General features: G+C 37.3%; 3 protein-coding genes across 11 annotated transcripts; 1 reads left to right on the forward strand and 2 right to left on the reverse strand.

The window, feature by feature from the left end:
* Position 1: 1 nt before the first annotated feature.
* Positions 2–6,793, forward strand: mxa (myxovirus (influenza) resistance A). Its single transcript, XM_055206104.2, has 12 exons — positions 2–323; positions 1,832–1,966; positions 2,053–2,207; positions 2,347–2,485; positions 2,629–2,827; positions 3,392–3,470; positions 3,700–3,822; positions 3,917–4,058; positions 4,276–4,434; positions 4,591–4,667; positions 5,960–6,253; positions 6,340–6,793. Exons 1-12 carry the CDS (start codon positions 128–130, stop codon positions 6,565–6,567), a joined length of 1,926 nt encoding a protein of 641 aa, XP_055062079.2. The 5' UTR covers positions 2–127; the 3' UTR covers positions 6,568–6,793.
* A 363-nt stretch (positions 6,794–7,156) lies between these two features.
* pcnp (PEST proteolytic signal containing nuclear protein) lies at positions 7,157–10,845 on the reverse strand. Of its 9 annotated transcripts, none has more exons than XM_055206113.2 (6): positions 10,694–10,777; positions 9,009–9,126; positions 8,771–8,936; positions 8,591–8,665; positions 8,431–8,486; positions 7,157–7,637 (listed from the first exon to the last, which is right to left on the reverse strand). In XM_055206113.2, the coding sequence occupies exons 3-6, from the start codon at positions 8,918–8,920 to the stop codon at positions 7,529–7,531; spliced, it is 390 nt and encodes a 129-aa protein (XP_055062088.2). In that variant the 5' UTR covers positions 8,921–8,936; positions 9,009–9,126; positions 10,694–10,777; the 3' UTR covers positions 7,157–7,528. The 9 variants fall into 9 exon arrangements, with proteins under 9 accessions (XP_055062088.2, XP_055062082.2, XP_055062081.2 ...); XM_055206107.2 differs by having other exon boundaries at positions 8,771–8,985; positions 9,057–9,083; positions 10,694–10,754; XM_055206106.2 differs by having other exon boundaries at positions 8,771–8,988; positions 9,057–9,083; positions 10,694–10,754.
* Positions 10,846–12,634: 1,789 nt separating this feature from the next.
* mylz3 (myosin, light polypeptide 3, skeletal muscle) lies at positions 12,635–15,377 on the reverse strand. The gene is made up of 6 exons (XM_055206116.2): positions 15,250–15,377; positions 14,871–14,901; positions 13,676–13,819; positions 13,426–13,596; positions 13,013–13,090; positions 12,635–12,792 (listed from the first exon to the last, which is right to left on the reverse strand). Exons 1-6 carry the CDS (start codon positions 15,250–15,252, stop codon positions 12,764–12,766), a joined length of 456 nt encoding a protein of 151 aa, XP_055062091.1. The 5' UTR covers positions 15,253–15,377; the 3' UTR covers positions 12,635–12,763.
* Between the last annotated feature and the right edge of the window lie 197 nt (positions 15,378–15,574).

Below are 15,574 nucleotides of genomic sequence, written 5' to 3' on the forward strand. Positions count from 1 at the left end.
AAACTGATCGTCGTTTTGGAAAATGAAACTTAACTCACATCCTCACTGGAATCCAGTTTAACAGCATCAGTCCGACCAGATTACATTTGAGTTGCGAATCGACAGCGATACTTCTTGTTGTTTAAAGATGGAGAAGAGTTACACACTAAGTCAACATTATGAGGAAAAAATTCGCCCTTGCATCGATATTATTGACAATTTGCGATCTTTGGGAGTGGAGAGGGATCTGGCGTTGCCTGCCATCGCCGTCATAGGAGATCAAAGCTCGGGGAAAAGCTCTGTTCTGGAGGCATTATCAGGTGTAGCTTTACCCAGGGGCAGCGGTAAGTCAGCATAATACATGTAGACTACTAGTATCCAAGATGTATACACGAACTTTGCGGCAAAGCTAATTTCCTTACAAAATTATATATATATATATATATATATATATATTTGTATATTGATTACTATTAGCAAAAACATTAAAACCATGTTATAACTGTAGTAAAACCATGGTTAATTTTGTAAAGCATGTTTTACTGTATCCTATACCAGTGATGTTGCGGGCTTTGGGGTCCTTATATTGGTCAAAAGCCCCTGTAATCTTTTTGAGGAAACGTTTGAGTTTACAAATTTAACGATATAATTTTTTTCTAATGTGTTTTCTTAGTACACAAATTCCTTATGTTTGAGATAGATAGCGCTTATTTTACGCTAGATTTATTCCGTTTAAAGCAGCAGCTTGAATGTGTGGAGTTGTTAAACAGAACAGTATCTGTTCCGGCCTGCAGGTGGCACTGTTGACATCACACAGTCATTGAACATCATTTCTCTTCAGGTAAAAATAAAACAATTATTCCGCCAAATTAACAATTTTAATAACCTAAAATCTTAATACACAGCTCACAATGGCAATGTGTTCGTATGTGAAAATAAAAATAAGTTTAATCAATACAATTAAACCCTATGAGAAATCATATATGCAATTATTTAGAGTTATATGCTTTTGGAAATTGTACGAGCATTTTTTCAGGTTGAACTAGTCGACCAGAATATAAAGAAATGCAAAATATCAGGATAAAAAAATAAATAGCAATGTAAGCTTGAGCTCAAATTGGCCAAATTTTCTTTTTTTGAGGTTGCTTACTTTGCATGAGCACATAGATATATACACTAGATGTCGCCCTGGGGTTCTAAGCATGCGTCAAAAACCGCCGCCATCTTGGAACAGGGATCTTGTCATAGGAAGTAGCTAGGTAAAGCGGCTATCTCCACCTGTACCTCGAATTCATGGATGATGCCGGACTTTTCTGCTGCGTATGGATGTTAGGCCTACTAGCACTATGCATTATAGTTAGAAAAAGTAGATTATCATAATATCAAAACTTAAATTTTTATTCTGGACTCAATGCCAAATACATGTCTGACTGTTATAATAAACTAAAAGAAAACCAAGAAAACCGCATTAGTTGATGATTTATATTGATTTTATTTCCGTTACACCATTGCCTACAATGGCGCTGATGCGGGGCTCCCCGTTTCAAGATGGCGGCTCTATTTGACGGATTCGGTCCAATGAATTGCCGTAGCCAAGGCGACATCTAGTGTACATATCTATTGCTTGGGCACAGCATATGTTGGCCAGCTGCCGAGACTCGTATTGAGCCCCTCCTTCCGAGAATCGTCAGAAGAAACTCCAAAAAGCACATTTTAATGACATGATTTTCTTGTTGGTTTGCTTTTTGATTTTGCTTGCAGATAATAATACGTATCTTGTTTGAAACGGTTGTATGTTAAATGGCATGTTTTCTGCCAACCATCCATTGAGTCTCTTTTGTGATTGGCACAGGCATTGTCACAAGATGCCCACTTGAGCTCAAGATGATACGATCTAAGAATGAAGAATGGCAAGGAAAAATCAGCTACCAAGGCTATGAAGGAGATATTGATGACCCAGCACTTGTAGAGAAAGAGATTCGTAAAGGTGGAAGTTTCCTCTTATTTCTTAGTATCTCTAAAGTTGTCTTTAAAAAGTGCGAAGGATTGACAGATTTTTGTAATTGTTTGTAGCCCAGGATGAGATAGCTGGATCAGGGCTTGGTATAAGTGATGATCTCATCAGTCTGCAGATCAAATCTCCCAATGTTCCTGATCTCACACTCATTGACCTGCCTGGGATCGCACGCGTGGCAGTCAAGGGTCAACCTGAAAACATTGGAGAGCAGGTAAATTTAACCAAGGCTTGTTTCATCCATTGTATAATATTTTTCATGCTGTTCTATCACAAGTTGTTTTTCTCAGTTATGGCTCATTAAAGCAGCACAGCATGATATGTAAAACATTAATCCTATGCATTTCTTATAGATCAAAAGATTGATCAGGAAGTTTGTTACAAAGCAAGAAACAATCAACTTAGTTGTGGTGCCATGTAATGTCGACATCGCGACCACAGAAGCGTTACAGATAGCTCAGAATGAAGATCCTGCAGGCGAGAGGACTTTAGGTGCGTAATGCATTTTATGCAATTGTAGAACCAGAGCTTATCATGTTTATTCTGTATAGTTTGCCAAACTGTATGCATTTTAACAAAGCCAGACCTGGTAGATAATCCTGCTGCCATGTATACTCTGATTGCATTGTATATAGGCATCTTAACAAAGCCAGACTTGGTGGATAAAGGCACTGAAGAGACCGTGATCGACATTGTGCACAATGAGGTCATTCATCTCACTAAAGGCTACATGATCGTCAGGTGCCGAGGTCAGAAAGAGATTTTGGACGAGGTCACGCTCGGTGAAGCCACAGAAACAGAGAAGGCCTTCTTTAAAGACCATCCCCATTTCAGGTGAATAAAACAACATTTTCCACTCTGCAGGACAGTGACACGAAAACATCTGCACTTGGAAAGTATTAAATAGATCTCAAATCGGCAACCTTCAGGTTACAAGCCCGACTCTAACCATTAGAGAGTCATTGAACATGTAAATATACTGTTTTTGTTGCATTTTCACGGCTAAAACTAGATGTCCTTCCTTACGTAGTCAATCTAGTTTGGGCCGCCAATGTAGTAAAAAAAAACATAAATACATTACCTTTAGTCACAGAGACAGCAGACGAGTCCAGGCCAAATCCGCACCGGAGCTTCCGACCTCGGCACTGATCCGGTGTGAACCCGGCCCAAAGTCCACGATCCCATATAATTTAATCATAATCAATGCACCAATTTTTGCATGGGGTTAATTTTCTATAGCACTATTTGTATTGTATAGTGATGGCACATGATTTAAACTCATGATCATGTGGCAGATGCAACTGGTCTTTACTTTGCAAAACTGTAATACATTTGCAACATTTTGTCCAATTTTAACAATAATTTACGGTTTCTTAATGTATGTGGGGTTTGTTACAGCATTCTGTATAATGAAGGTGTTGCAACTATTCCCAAGCTGGCTGAGAAACTAACAATTGAGTTAGTTCATCACATTGAGGTAAAATATTAATAAAAGACTGACAGTATTTTTTTGTCTCATTATAAACATAGCTTATTCTCCTATGTAATTCATTCCATATCAGAACATGTATTTTTTACAGTTGATTTCTATGATTTCTTTACACCTTATTTTCTTATGTCTCTACTGTTGTTCCTGAGTGTATTTATTTTTGTCAAGCTGCTTTGCAACAATGCAAAAACTACTGAATAAATTTGAATTTATGTAGAAATCCATGCCTCGGTTAGAGGAGCAAATCGAGGCAAAGCTAGCCGAGACACAGAAGGAACTGGAGGCGTACGGTACTGGACCACCATCAGAACCTGCGGAAAGATTTCGCTTTCTTATTGATGTATGTTTTATCACAGTGTATCAATGTCTAAATATTAAAGAGATATTTAAACATAAAAAAACTGATATTTTTCACATCTCATCCCTAAATTCAGAAAGTTACAGCTTTTATTCAAGATACGTTTAACTTGGCAACTGGGGAGGAGGTTAAATGTAATTCAGAGCTCATCATTTTTCAAGAGCTTCGGGATGAATTTGCACGATGGAAGTTGCTCTTGGATCGTTCAGGAGATAACTGTGAGTAAATATAAGTAATAAAAAAAAAATGATAAACATGTCTTGCTGGGCTATGACAGTCTGGTAAAGGAAAGATAAAAATGTAAATATAATATAAACATTCTGTTATCAAAAGAATGCTGTTACCAAAATTATACAGTTTACCCCATATGTATATTTGAATTGTATTGTATATATTGAATTTATTTATCTGCAAATATTCAAAATTTCTCTGCAGTCAACAGGAAGATTGAGAGAGAGGTTGATAACTTTGAAGCCAAGTATCGAGGGAGAGAGCTTCCGGGTTTCATCAATTACAAGACTTTTGAGAAGCTGGTCAGAGAACAGATCAAGACATTAGAGGAACCTGCATTAAAAACACTCAAGACCATCTCAGGTCTGTGAATTTTAATTTGCTTAGCAAACTATCACTTTAAAGAAATTAACATCAGGTTTTCCGGGTACGTAAGAAGTTACTGGAAAATCATTAAGCTTATAGCTGAACAAAAGAAACATTACAAACAAAATTTTAACTTTGTATTTGTTTACATAGATGTGGTTAGAAAGAAATTCGTCCAAATGGCCAATTGCAGCTTCATCGGATACCCCAATCTTCTTAAAATCGCAAAGGTGGGTTTTGATGTTATGGCCAAAGATAATGGAAACACACAAATCCAAAGTGTTCCTATTGTTATTTTAATTTCATATTTACTTTCAAGTCGATTTTTTTTAAGGGTTACAAAAGTAAGTAACATTTACTAATGACTTTAATAAAGTTATCATTAAAGGGTGAATGGCCCTTTAGTCAGTGTCCACACCACCAGACAGTAACTAGGCTACTTTATAGTAAATATAGTGAGCCGCAAATATATTCACGCAAATCATTTACCTTTAATGGTATTTACTAATGTTGTAGATTTCTATCAATAAAAACAATGCAATTATTTACATGTCATTGAATATGTGAATATGTCGTTCTTGTTGCATTTACACGGCTAAAACTAGATTTCGTCAATGTAGTAAAAAAAACATTACGTATAGTCACAAAGACAGCAGACGACTCCATGCCAAATCTGCACCGGAGCTGCTGACCTTGGCGCAGATCTGGTGTGAATCTGGCCCAAAGTCGTCTGCTGTCACTGCAACAATGCTGGATATATACCCGAGGTCATTTTAAGTTACACTTCAAGCAAGCCTGATATAGTTTTTAATTCTCTCAACTCATTCATAACATTCACCACTCATTTCAAAGACAAAACCAGTTTTCAGATTCGTTTAATCATCTTGGAAAAAAGGATTTGTTTTATCATACAGAACAATACAATATGTTTTGATTACACACCTACAGACAACTATTTATTTTACAGTTAGTATTGCTCATATACATGAAAACTTGATACAACAGTCAGGTTTATTTTTTGCAGTTGATACTGCTAATCTACATGTATCGTGTAATAAAACCTTTCATCCTATATATATATAGTTGAAAATATAAGTGTTAGGGCTGGGCAAAAAAAAAAAAGATTTTTTGATTAATCGTTTTTTTATGTGGTCGATTCAAAATCGATTCTCAAAGAGCAGAATCGATTTTTTCGTTCATATTTATTTGTGAAAACATTGAACGTAACATTAACGTTAAAGTTTAGATTTCGCAAGCAAGACGACAATGATAGTGTTGTGGTCTTTAATTTCTTTTTATTAATTACCCACTGCTGGTCACAGTTTTTTTATTAATATAGTATTTGTATTAAAGCTATATTCATTGAGTTGAACCGAGAATCAAGAATAAAAACCGACCCGAGAACTGGAATCGAAATCGAATTGACGTCATAGCTTGTCAATCAAAATCGAATCGACCTGGAACATCTGAATCAATACCCAGCCCTAATAAGTGTTTAACAACAAATCTTTTGTGTTCAAAGACTAAGATTGAAGCCATCAAGCAGGAGAAAGAATCTCTGGCCGAGTCCATGTTGAGGACTCAATTCAAGATGGAGCTTATTGTTTACAGTCAAGATGGCACATACAGTCAAAGCCTTCAGCATACAAAGAAGAAAGTAGAGGAGGAGGAGGAGGAAGAGGAAATTGCACAACGTAACACTAAATTGAAATCTAACCCTATCGCTACACCTACATTTTTTGGAAACGCATTAGTTACTACTGACAGTCATGCCACCTTGCGCGAGATGAAACTGCACATTCAGTCCTACTACTCGGTAAGTGTGCTCGCTTGAGCTTTCTGTCCAATCTTCTGTAGCTGTGAACTGGATGTCTGTGAAGCTGTGTTATCTTATCTCACCAGATTGCAAGCAAGCGTCTAGCTGACCAGATCCCAATGGTGATCCGCTACCTGCTTCTCCAAGAGGCTGCGGTGGAGCTGCAGAGAAACATGTTGCAATTCCTGCAACAGAAGGATGCTGTTGATGATCTGCTTAAGGAGGACTACGATGTCGGCCAGAAGCGGGAAAATTTACTTAGTCGCCAAAGACGTTTATTAAAGGCGCGACACCTGCTGATTACCTTCGGTTAATGTATATTGCAATATTTTAATGCGCACAATCATATAATAGTGCTGGAGAAAAATGTCACAGCATGGGTAAACAGTTGCTTTATTTCATAGACATTAAATCGTAAAAATTCTATTGTTGTTTTAAAAACATTTACATTGCAATACTTTTTTTTATTTTCCGGAATGCACTTTGACACATTTATTTTGTACGAATGCTGCATTAAATAATAAACTTTCTCCAAATTTACATCTTTTCATAAAAATTATTGGTAGGCCTTTTTTGGGATCTGGTAGAAGGAACTGCCTTAAAAGTCTTTTTAGCATTTTATACAATATTTATGCATTTACTATTTTGCTATAATGGCTAAGGTGCGCTGGCAAAATCTTCTCTTTTGGGCAGTGAGGATTTTAAAGCTCACATAACACATGCCGTTTCTGCTTATCTCAAGATATTACCTATACTATTACAGTCTTCATATATAAAAAGACCTTTATCAAATTTATAAGAAAGAATCTGTACAGTTGATCTTTCCGAAAAAGGCAGAGCTCATGGAGGCGTACCCCCAACCTAACAAATGTCACACTGAAAACAGAAAACTCAGATTCAAAATGATACCACAGCTTTCATTTATTATTGACTTAATAACCTACATTGTATTTTTGTCACAACTGCACCACATTTCTTCTTTAAAGACAAACTAAACTATAGCTAAATGATTGAAGGGTGTCAGTGTGGTACATTTGGTTGAATCTGCATTGAACAGTAATATAGATGATGCTAATTTTTCTTTTTTTCTAGATTTCACCTTACACAGAAAGGCATTATTTTTTTAACCACAGTCTTTAAAACAGTGGCTAGAATAAAAAGCTGCTGTATAGCATAAACATTCATTACATATATACATTTGTACAGAGTTCATCAAACAAAGAGACAAAAAGACACAAATCTCTGCCAAACGGAAAGCTACTGTAACCAGCACTTCTACTGATCTGTGTGGGATTTAAGTTTCCTCTCCCAAAGTTTTTGATGGTCGGAGAATCCCTGTTTTCCTTTGTTGAAGGAATTGGGTCCAGCTGATGTTGGCGTCTCCCTGAAAAACAAGACTTGTCAAGACACGTTCTCTTTTATACATACCAATGCTATACACACCAGTCAGCACAGATGATTATAATTATCAATGTGAGCCAAAAACAGGCGTGAAACCTTAAAGTCCCGCTGGGGTAAAAAGTTTTTGTTGTTTATATGTCTATGTGATGTTTTTTTTAATATGCTTTAAGACATGGTCAAATTCAGCATTTAAAGGCAGGGTGCATGAAAACAATCTGGAAAAGGGAGTCGCAACAAAACACTTGTAGCCAATCAGCAGTAAGGTCTATTAACTGACATCATTGCCTGGGTTGCGTATGTGTGGGGCGCGTCTTAAAACAAGGTCCAGATTCCGTTGGGGTAGGGGCGTGTTTGTTTAGGTAATTTCAAATGTCATCATTGGCTTTCAGAGATCATTAGCACTATTGCTAAGTATTTTCTCCATAAAACTGGAGTTTTCCAAAGATGGTCTCATTCCTGCTGCTTAAAATCCCTTGGTTTCATGTGTCACAAACATAATTCATATCTATGGTCTGAGCTGTGCGACTGAGAGGAGGCAATGACTAATTTGCATATTCATAGATCCACATGTACTACTAAATGTGGCAAGGGTGTAGAGGTACATTCAAGCTGTTTTGAAGCATAAAGAAATACCCGCCACAGGAAAACGTTTAAAAATGATACTATGATGCTTAAAGATGAGTTTGAATGATAAAATTATCGACAACAGAGGGACTTTAACATTTCTGCTGATGTACTGTAATACACTCTTTCAAAAAACTCAATTCATATCTAACCTTCCAATATTTTTCATCCTCATCTTTGCCTCAGGTGGCATTTCCTCAGGCTCGCTCTGAAAAAATTAAAAAGGATTTTAAGGATTACAAACCCTTAACATTTTTTCATCTATAACAGACTACATCAATATTATTTCAGTCATCAAAGTATATCACATACATCATCATCTTCATTGAAAACAGACGCGAGTCCTGGTTTCTTGGCAGGTAAGGCAGGAGTGGGTTCTTTAGGTTTCTAAAAATAAAAGAAAGAAAAATTGCCCACATCAATAACTCTCAAGCGAGCACTATGTTTACAAATAAAATAATATTATCTTGCAAAGAAATATTGTATACATACACTTGCTCCCAGCTTGATGGAGATAGTGGCAGGCTTCTTGGGAGGTTGGGCCATCATACTAAACCCAGCTTTTAACATTTTAGAGGAGGCTGGCTTGCTTTTAGCCTCATCTTCTGGTTCGACATCTGCAGCGGAGCGCTTTTTCGGCATATCCCATCGTGCCTTGCTGGAAGAGACAGTCTTAGTTTTCACACTCCTTTCCTTCTCTTCTGGTCCTGCTGGAGGCGAGACAACTTACCAAGGTGAGCGACTGTTGCTTTGGAGACCAAAGGTGAGCTACAGTTACCTGAAAGACGAGGGATTCCAGGAGGACCTGCTCAGAGAGCCGAAGTTGAGTCTACAATCTGAATTGTAAGCTGGATTACAAATGACAGTGTGTAAGCGCCTCTACTTCAATTCCCAGTTTAATTGCTCTCCCTTAATTGAGTTGAATTTGACTTTGAATGATTGTCTATATAAAGGGTCATTTATGTTTTTACCCCAAAAAAACAGGGAACTTTTTTATTTGTTTTGGCTGTTCGTTTTTAGGGTCTTGAAAACGCAAAGTGCAAGTTTTTGAAAATGACTGTGTTATGGTTATGCTACTTAAGATACTGAGTTTGACAAGGGTTCTCCAAACAAAGTGTACAACATTTTGCCGTTTTATTGTCCAGGGTCACTTAAACCTAAATAATTGTTCGCAACCCCCCACCCCAAAAATATTATATTCAATGCTTTGTAGAAGAATGCGAATGTGAGCAGGTGTGAAGCATTTCTTGCCACAGTAACATCGCTATCTGGCAAGCATAATAGTGTTTTTAATGTTTTTCGTGGATCCATATAAACACAGATCATTTCTACAACTAACTCGACAAAGACACAAAAGTAAGAGAATGGTAATACATTTGTAAGTTGAATTATTGCCTTACTCGTGTACCATGCCACTTACACAGCACATGTCCAAAACATGGTCGTAGCCTACAATAGCACTTTTGTAGATTTATTAGTGTATGTAGTTATGCGGTACTACAAACATACCATGGTAAGTTTAAAAAACAAGGCAATGTTTCTTTTTTGCATGAGATTATGGGTTGTTATAATGTAGGTCAATAACGCAACGCTGACTTTTGTGTACAACAAAAAGTTATTAAAACAAATTATAGAAGCGTAAGAATCCCTTAAGAAAATTAACATCATTTTACTACAAATAAAAAAATGGTTACTACAGTTAAGCTTAAACAGTGGCTATGACAAATTAACCATGGTCTTGCTACAGTAACCATAGTTTATTTATGTTTTTTAACAGTAAAACATGCCAAAATCATGGTTACTGTTACACTTTTTTACAATAAAACCATTGCTAATTTTCCAAAGGGATATTATGTTACTGTGCACAAATACAGCTGGATGCATTAGATCCTAAATAAAAAAAAAGAGTATTATTGGTGGTACCATGGTAAAATTATAGAATAATGCAATACTTGGTTAATAACTATGGTTACTACCATAATCGAGTACCATAGTATAGAGAGTAAATGCCCAAGGTACTTCAAAGAAAGAAGAGCTTAGTAAATCTCCTAAAAAACATGGTAACTAGTACAAAGGCACTTATTGTTAGCGTATGAATTTGGACGTATTTGGGTTAACAGTGTTAAGATGGGTTAAATGTACCACGAAAACACGTAACAACCTAATAGTTTAACCTATTAATTTGAATTAAATATTAGTGTTACATATTACGAATGCAAGCAAGGTTTGAAATCGATCACTCAGCTAATGTGGCTAACGTTAGCTCGCTAAGTTAGCCTGAAACTCTAAACAAAAACTACAGCTCTGCAACCGTCTACCATAATTCATCCGCGTACTCGCAACTAACAAATGCATTTTAACAACTATTATCGAAAACCAAAAGCTGTAAAATAGAAACTGTTTGAACAATTTCACCTCCTTCTTTAGAAGGGTCTTCGCTGCGACACTTCATGTTAGCCATCACGTCTGTGTTAAACATGGACGGATACCGGATAGGACCAAAAAGCTCCGCATTTCGTGCCAGAGACAAAAGATGTATTCGACTTCGTTCGGCGCCGTAAGAACTGTCAGGAGGGTGACGTCAAGACAGCGCGAGATCGATTCGTAGAAGTCTCATTTTTAATAGCTCTCGCGGTACTGTGACGTCAACTCCCGCATTGGCCGACAAGATTGCCCATCAACACATCGAACTGAACTGTTCTCTATGGCTCTGCGGGGAACCAGACCTTTTTTTGAATAAAAAAGTTAAATAGTGTTTATATTTATACTTATACATTATTGTTTATATTAACAATAATGTTTATATTTCTCAGACAGTTTAAATGATACATGGTTTGAGTGAGGATTTACTTATTTCTTCAAAAAAACAACAATTTTTTTATAAGAAGTTGTAAAGAAACCTCGTGTTAAGCATACGAATCCGTGTAGAAATGTAAAAGTTACTGTGCCTTTAGCTAATTAAAATAATTCAGCGTTTATAGGGCCGTCTTGACCTTCCAAATATGGCGGCACTGTTGAACCATTGCATGACCCAAAGCGCTCAATGGCCGCTTCTCAATCTGAAGGCCGCAGCCTCCGATGGTCGCATTTGTAGTCTGCATACGTCATCAAATCGGTCTTATTTCAGAATATTAACAATTATATACTTGACTATTATGTTTAGTTAATCGTCAATTTATGTAATATGCTTATGAGTTGCAAGTATAATGCTCAGTTAACTGAAATAAACCAGGCTTCATGACGTATGCAGCCTGCATATACGACCTTCGCAGGCTGCACCCTTCGAATTGAGAAACTGCCTCTATGCTGCTCTGCTTTCGCGTTTTCATTGCAACAGCGCCATCTAGCGTATACAACGAGCAAACGATTGCACTGAATTACAGCATAAATTGTGGTTACTGTTCTGGTTCCACATCTTCTGCTGATCCTGGAACAGTCGAAAATGGCATAATCTAAATCTCACAGAAGCTCCCAGGCAGCCCAGTTCTGAATGTTTAAAAACCTACTTTAAAATTACCATATAAAAACAAAGTGATAAGTAAAATGGTTTTAAATATTTGTCTTTTAACATTTAGAAGTGCTATATGAAATGTTAACATTATGTGAGTTCCAAGAAAGACAGCACGGTTAGTACACTACAGTACTGTGAAAAACAATAACATTTAATTTATTGCATTGCTGATGTATTTAATTTAGGCAGTACATGTCTATTCTTTTGCATTTTTGTGGACATCAGCCAATTAAACACAACTATGATGATATACATTTTATTGCTTTAAATGAACCAATAACACATATAAGGTTTCACTATGTTCAGTAACCCGACCAGTGTGAAAGATACCTCAAATCTAACTAAGCAATATCTTTTTAAAGATACATGCCCATCAGCAAGTTTAGACGTGTTTCTTTTGGTCCTTTTTTGGCGCATTTCTATTGAGAATTTATTGATTTTGGGTTAGGAAATGATGCAAGCCCAATTCAAACGTGCATCGTCCATATTAAACACCACTAACCAAATAATTTAATATACAAAATAAGAACTCGGTTTACTTTTGGAAAAAAGTTTATTGTGAAATGACTGTGTGAAAATCGGGAAGGGGGAATACTGGCGAACTGACCACAGCAACGTCATGTGCCTTTAACACACAGCCGATGGTGTTATTGTGACCCTGGATGGGCGGAGAAAGAGGAAACAAACCCTCACTTCATGAGTGGCTATTTCCTTCTTCCCCGGTCTCCATCCCACTGTGGACAGTCGCCCCGGTTGGACCAAGAAGGCGGAGGATCGACTGCATGAGGATGTAACTTCCAAAAAGAGGGTAAGAAAATAAAACAAGGACAAAAGGGCAATATAAGAATGGTTCAGAAGTGACATCCCAAAGTCCTTTTTATTGATTGGTCTTCATAACAGAATGGATGTCCCGACACCATGGGGTCTGCAGATATAATTCAGCCTTCCTCACCACTCTCACAACGGGCGGCCTCTTACACAGACATGATGTGCTTCACGAAAGCTGTAAAAGGAGAAGCAACGCATAAGGAAAGATCACACAGATCGGCTCACCATACAAGGCGTGAGGTGGCTTCTAAAAATAATGATTTAATGATGAGCTTATTATACCACTCAGATTAGTGACATGATGTCTAAATGCCAATAAAACAGCGTGTAGTGTTATATAATCTGCCTTGATTAAGTGACAAAGGTTCAGTTTAAAGACTTTTTCGAATACGTACCCTCATATGGGATACTGCCGTTCTCATCTTCCTGTCCCTGCATGAGAGACTCAATCTCAGTCTCGTTCATCTTCTCACCTGTTAATGCAATAGAAGGGATTGGTTACATCTTTCAAAATATTTTACTACGCCATTACCATGTTTTATTCAGAATATGGTACTAAAGTTATTCTATGGTTTTTTTTGGCCATAGATCTTGATAATAAAACGTGCACGCTTGACCCATAATTTGATTTTTAATTTTATGCTTTCATTATTGAAATTAATTTGAAATGCACGTAAAGCATCCCGGCATGACCCTCATGAAGTTGGTAGTGTATATCATAATACAATGCTTTGACACTTCTCCAATATTTAGTTTTAACTGGATTATGTCATGTTGTCATTTTCTTAGCATGAATAACTTCACTCACCCAGTGTGGACAGTACAATGCGCAGCTCAGCGCCCATAACTTTGCCATTGCCCTCTTTGTCGAAGACGCGCAGACCCTCAACGTAGTCGTCGTATGTACCTTTCTGCATGGCGTCAACGGTTTTCAACATTGGCAGGAAAGCATCAAAGTCAACTCTTTTGTTGGCCATATCTGTTTCGCACATACACAACTATTAAGGATTTGCAAACTATTTCGCATTAGAAAGCATGATATAAGGTAAAGGTCTTGCCATCAGCAGATGGGTCGCCCAGGATCTTCTTGACAGCACTGTTTGTGGGGTTCTGACCCAGGGCACGCATGATGTCGGCAATCTGGTTGTAGGCCACCTTGTTGTCACCAACTCTGTCGAAGAGACCGAAAGCCTCTTTGAAGTCTGTAAGCGAAAGAAGAAACTGTTTTAGTTATGTGAATGTAAATAAATATTTGTGTGGGTCCTATAATGGCTTCAAAAAAGCTTTGAGGTTAAGGGTAAATTGTACATGATCATTTTTTTGTACAGTTTGACAACTGTACATGCAGTAAGGATAGGAAAGGGCCGCATGGGAGGCCGAGTTGTAATTAATCTGCTGACAGTAAAATAGCACCCTACAACTTCTGCTCTACGACAGCTGTGCCTGTACGAAGGTGGGTTTAATGTATGATGTGACAGCCGATACCCTTGGAGAAAGTAGCCATTGCCATACATGGCTATGGCAGTCTTCGGCTGACCCAAGGCGAATGCAAGAATGCTGACAGCGGCGTAACCTACACCCAACCGCATGCTTTTTGCACCTAACTGAGAAAGAATTTCCAAAGGGGAATGGACTAGAGATGATTTCCTTTTCTTCTGTATTTAAGATATGGTGGGCTTCATCATTAAATGAAATGAATAATATAACAAATAATTCACCTTCACAATTGTTTACATTAAACTTTTATTATAAGTTAATCTTTCTTTTCATAGAAAATCTTTACGGCATTATAAATGGCTTTTCTTTCACATTCTTTGCTTACGTCATGTTGATGACATAAGTTTAAGGATTGTAAAGAAATGTGCATTTATACATTGTAAGAAAAATAGACAATAAATTATCACTGGGGCAGTACCCTTAAAAATGCTCTAATATGTACCATTTGGGTACACATTTGGTTCCAAAATGTATATTTGAGGTGCCAATTTGTATTTTTGACAACTTTTTGACCTATTTTTTGACAGTGTATACAGATACAAACATTCTTGCTTATTTATATATTATAATATATAATCCAAAGTCCTCTATACATTATTTTATCAATCCTCATCCTTATGCATCCCAACTAGCATGCTAATTTTAGAAACGCTCCAAATAGTTAAGACATTCCTGTGGTCCTCAAGCACAATACATCATACACTGAACCTTGTAAGATCACGATAAACACTTTTGTGGAAAATATTGAACACTTACCCTCAATCTGGTCAGCAGTGAATTCTCCAGCCTGCCAAAAAGACAACATTTGCATCAAAACCCACTGGTACACATGCCAACATCTCATCATGACAAATCAATACAATACTAATGACATTACATTACATTACTTTACAATACATTTGCAAGCAAGCATTTTTGGGAAATCACGAAAAAAACTCCTTCCAAGCGCACATCTCCATTTCGTACAGATAGGGATGTTATTATGTTTTCTTATACCCAACGTCACCATTGTGAAATTAAAAACGTTCAAAATGTCCCCGATTTTATTTTAGCTGGCCTTTTGCCAGTTTTTCAGCCAGAAGAGCGTCAAAGAAGGCACAGAAGAGAAAATAACAAGAGTAATCCAAGTACACACCATGTTGCAGGTTTGGGATGAGGAGCGAGGGGATGAAGTCAAGAAGCCGGAGTCCCAGGAGAGTGGTCCTGAACCATGGACCAGGTCCTTCTTATTTATGCTATGCAAATGATGTCACGGGGCGGATCTAGTGACTTCTTTAACTTTCTTAGGTCAAGCTGGAAGGAAGGTTGCGGCTTTCTCCAATGCGCATGGCGCGGCGGTATTTTTAGATTATGCTCAAGGCTCCTTCAAAGATTCCTTGGCTTTGGTCAGCATTTTAATTTTAGTGGATTTTTTACGCCGATTTTGCGCATTACACTCGTAGAGAGGGATGCAAATATAC

Source organism: Misgurnus anguillicaudatus, chromosome 3, assembly GCF_027580225.2.
Source record: "Misgurnus anguillicaudatus chromosome 3, ASM2758022v2, whole genome shotgun sequence".
NCBI classification, from domain to species: Eukaryota; Metazoa; Chordata; class Actinopteri; order Cypriniformes; family Cobitidae; genus Misgurnus; species Misgurnus anguillicaudatus.